The 2,681-nt window shown below is 41.4% G+C and overlaps 1 protein-coding gene across 1 annotated transcript; it reads right to left on the bottom strand.

The window, feature by feature from the left end:
* Positions 1-10: 10 nt before the first annotated feature.
* On the bottom strand, positions 11-635 carry BT62DRAFT_1013708 (uncharacterized protein; the record flags this gene model as incomplete). Its single annotated transcript, XM_043178101.1, has 4 exons — positions 11-32; positions 71-169; positions 217-464; positions 516-635. The coding sequence occupies 4 exons, from the start codon at positions 633-635 to the stop codon at positions 11-13; spliced, it is 489 nt and encodes a 162-aa protein (XP_043033071.1).
* Between the last annotated feature and the right edge of the window lie 2,046 nt (positions 636-2,681).

Below are 2,681 nucleotides of genomic sequence, written 5' to 3' on the forward strand. Positions count from 1 at the left end.
ATCCTGTGAATCATTGACTTCGGACGAACAGACTGACGACGCGTCATCCAAGTCCTCATGGGCCCGATACAAGAACATGAGAGGAACTACTGAGAAGCGGGGCGTGTAGTCCATAAGAGGGTTATATCCACAGACTGGATGTTTAGGAAGCGGTACGAACGCGTTTTCTCTAGCCGAATCGATCAATAAAGTTCTGCCACCAGTGATAGAACGTACAGTGCGATGCAATCCGGATTCAATTGACGGAAAATGCTGGTAATCAAAATAATAACGTGTGCGCCGATGTATTCTTTCCTTCCGTCACTCCAACATCTTCGAATCGTGTCCGTACTCTCCAGAGCAAGAATGAATAATGAGGCAAGTTCATCGTTCCTGTTTGACCGAGTCTGGTGACGACTTGATTTCCGGTTCGTCAGCTCACAGACTAGATAAGAGAGATGGATACATGTGGTCGGATAAGGACCCTTTCAGTAAGGTATCAGTTCGAAACTTTCAGCGGGAAGCCACCAGCGAACCTTCTTTACCCACTTTGGAAGTGGCTGTTCCACCAAGTGCAAGAGCTCTTGCAGCGCCTGATTTTCAGCATGTCCGTCGTGTATTGACACATTTCTGGCATCAGACCAGAAGGCTGCCATTTCGCTGGTGAGAAAGGAGGGCAGTGAATGGAAATGAACATGCAATCATGGGAGAAGTTGGAGCAGTAAATTTCGCCACGTGCACGGATACCGGACCGATATAAACCTGAACGTTCGAGCACGCGAGGACAGCACTGTTGTATGGTAATGTTCCCTCTAGTTTATTACTATTATTTCTTGATGCCTTCGTCCTCCTTCCCCTTTCCTCTGTATAACTCATTGTGACTTGTTAATGAATCTTCTGACATGTTGTATTGTGACTAGGTAGGAATCAGAATTGTCTGGAGTATATAAAGATGTAACTATGTAGCAAAATTTCAGAATTCTGTCACCCTTTTCATTGTCTGACTGCCATGTTTAGATCACATGTGACTTGGACTTAACAATTAGCTCAAAGTTTCTGCTTCCCTTTTCTTATGCACAATAAGCATGAAGAAAACCAAATGCCACTGTCAAACACATTAACCCCCAATCTCACAGATGACTTCTTTAAACTTTTAGCTTTCATTATTAGAACACTTCTAGGTTTACTCACAATTATCCAACTTTGTTGAGGATGACAATCAGTAACCATTTGGATAGTTAGATATTATCAAGCTTTTCAACAAATACAACAGACCCTATAAAATGTCACATCAAATCTCTCCTTCTATAACATTTCTCTCTCTGTCTGAGTCTCCTTCCAGCACCCACCCAGATCTGTATCTGAAGCTGGGCCCAGCAGCTCAAATTTACAGAGCATTGAGAAAGAAGAAAGATACTGATACCCCTTTCAACCCCAATGAACCACAAACAGAAATGGTAACTCTCAGCTCACTGAGTTTAGAAACCCATAGGTCTTCATGCACTTCTCTCCAGTCTCAAACCATGAGGATAAAGACTCCTCTGATGACTTTTTTAATGATGAGCCACCCCCTGACTCTTCTACTACACCACCTGAGCATGGGATTGAAGACTATATCCAAGACTCTCTTGATGCCACTAGAGGGGCTTCAGACTCCTAATATGCATTTCTGAACTCTAACTACAACTCTCTCTACACAACTCTGGAGAAAAGTCTGGCCTCTTCTGTCTACACCAACTATAGTAGTCATAGGGCCACTGATTTCTGGTCAAATAACAAGTACCTGCCAGAGTGGAGAAGATGCTATAGCAATGCAGATGATGATGCTCAAAGAGATGTCAAACACATTCAATTTAAAGACTATTCTGCTGTCACTTGTGCAGAGTGGGCCAGACAAGAAGCAGAAGAACAAGCCTAAAATGCTGCTGAGTATGCAGTGGCCCAGGCTCCAAATGAGTATAAGGAGGTCTAGTATAACAGGCAGTATCATCATGGTCAGCATGAACTTCTAAGAAAGTGATATGCATTCATAGTATCTAATAGAGTACACTGTTAGCTACAATGTAGACCTCACACAGTATAGTGATAAGCAGAAATGCAGTGTTGTATTCACTATACCTAATAGAGTATACTGTTAGCTATAATGTAGACTACAGGATATTAATCAGTAACATAAATAAAGTAATATAAGTAGATACTCACCCTCACACAGTGTAGTGATAAGCAAAAATGTGATGAGGGTGCTTGACAGACTGTATTTAATATATATACAGTTGACTATCTCACAATGCATGATGTCAAAATGCATAATTCTGACAATGCATATGGATTGGGCTGGAACGCAGTTGGGGAGCAGGGAAATGGGCTAGAAATGCATATCACATAATGCATATAGTTCTAGTTAGGAATATGCATTGTCAGATTGAAAATTATAGTAAGCTGATATGACATTATGCATATATTAGAACAATAAAGAACATAATTTGTTTGTATGGACTATGACAAACACAAAAAAAATTATTGTAAAGCAACGCAGCCTATATCTCTATAAACATGCCTCCTGAACCAACACGAAAACCACATGCTAAACCTGGAAATCCATATGAGCATACAAAACAGAAGGAGAAAGTCCCAATGTACACATCATCAGCTCAGCCTCCAAAGCAGATCTCCCGCCCACACCTCACAACAGGAGACTGGCT

This window comes from Guyanagaster necrorhizus, assembly GCF_019112545.1.
Source record: "Guyanagaster necrorhizus MCA 3950 unplaced genomic scaffold BT62scaffold_67, whole genome shotgun sequence".
Lineage (NCBI taxonomy): Eukaryota > Fungi > Basidiomycota > Agaricomycetes > Agaricales > Physalacriaceae > Guyanagaster > Guyanagaster necrorhizus.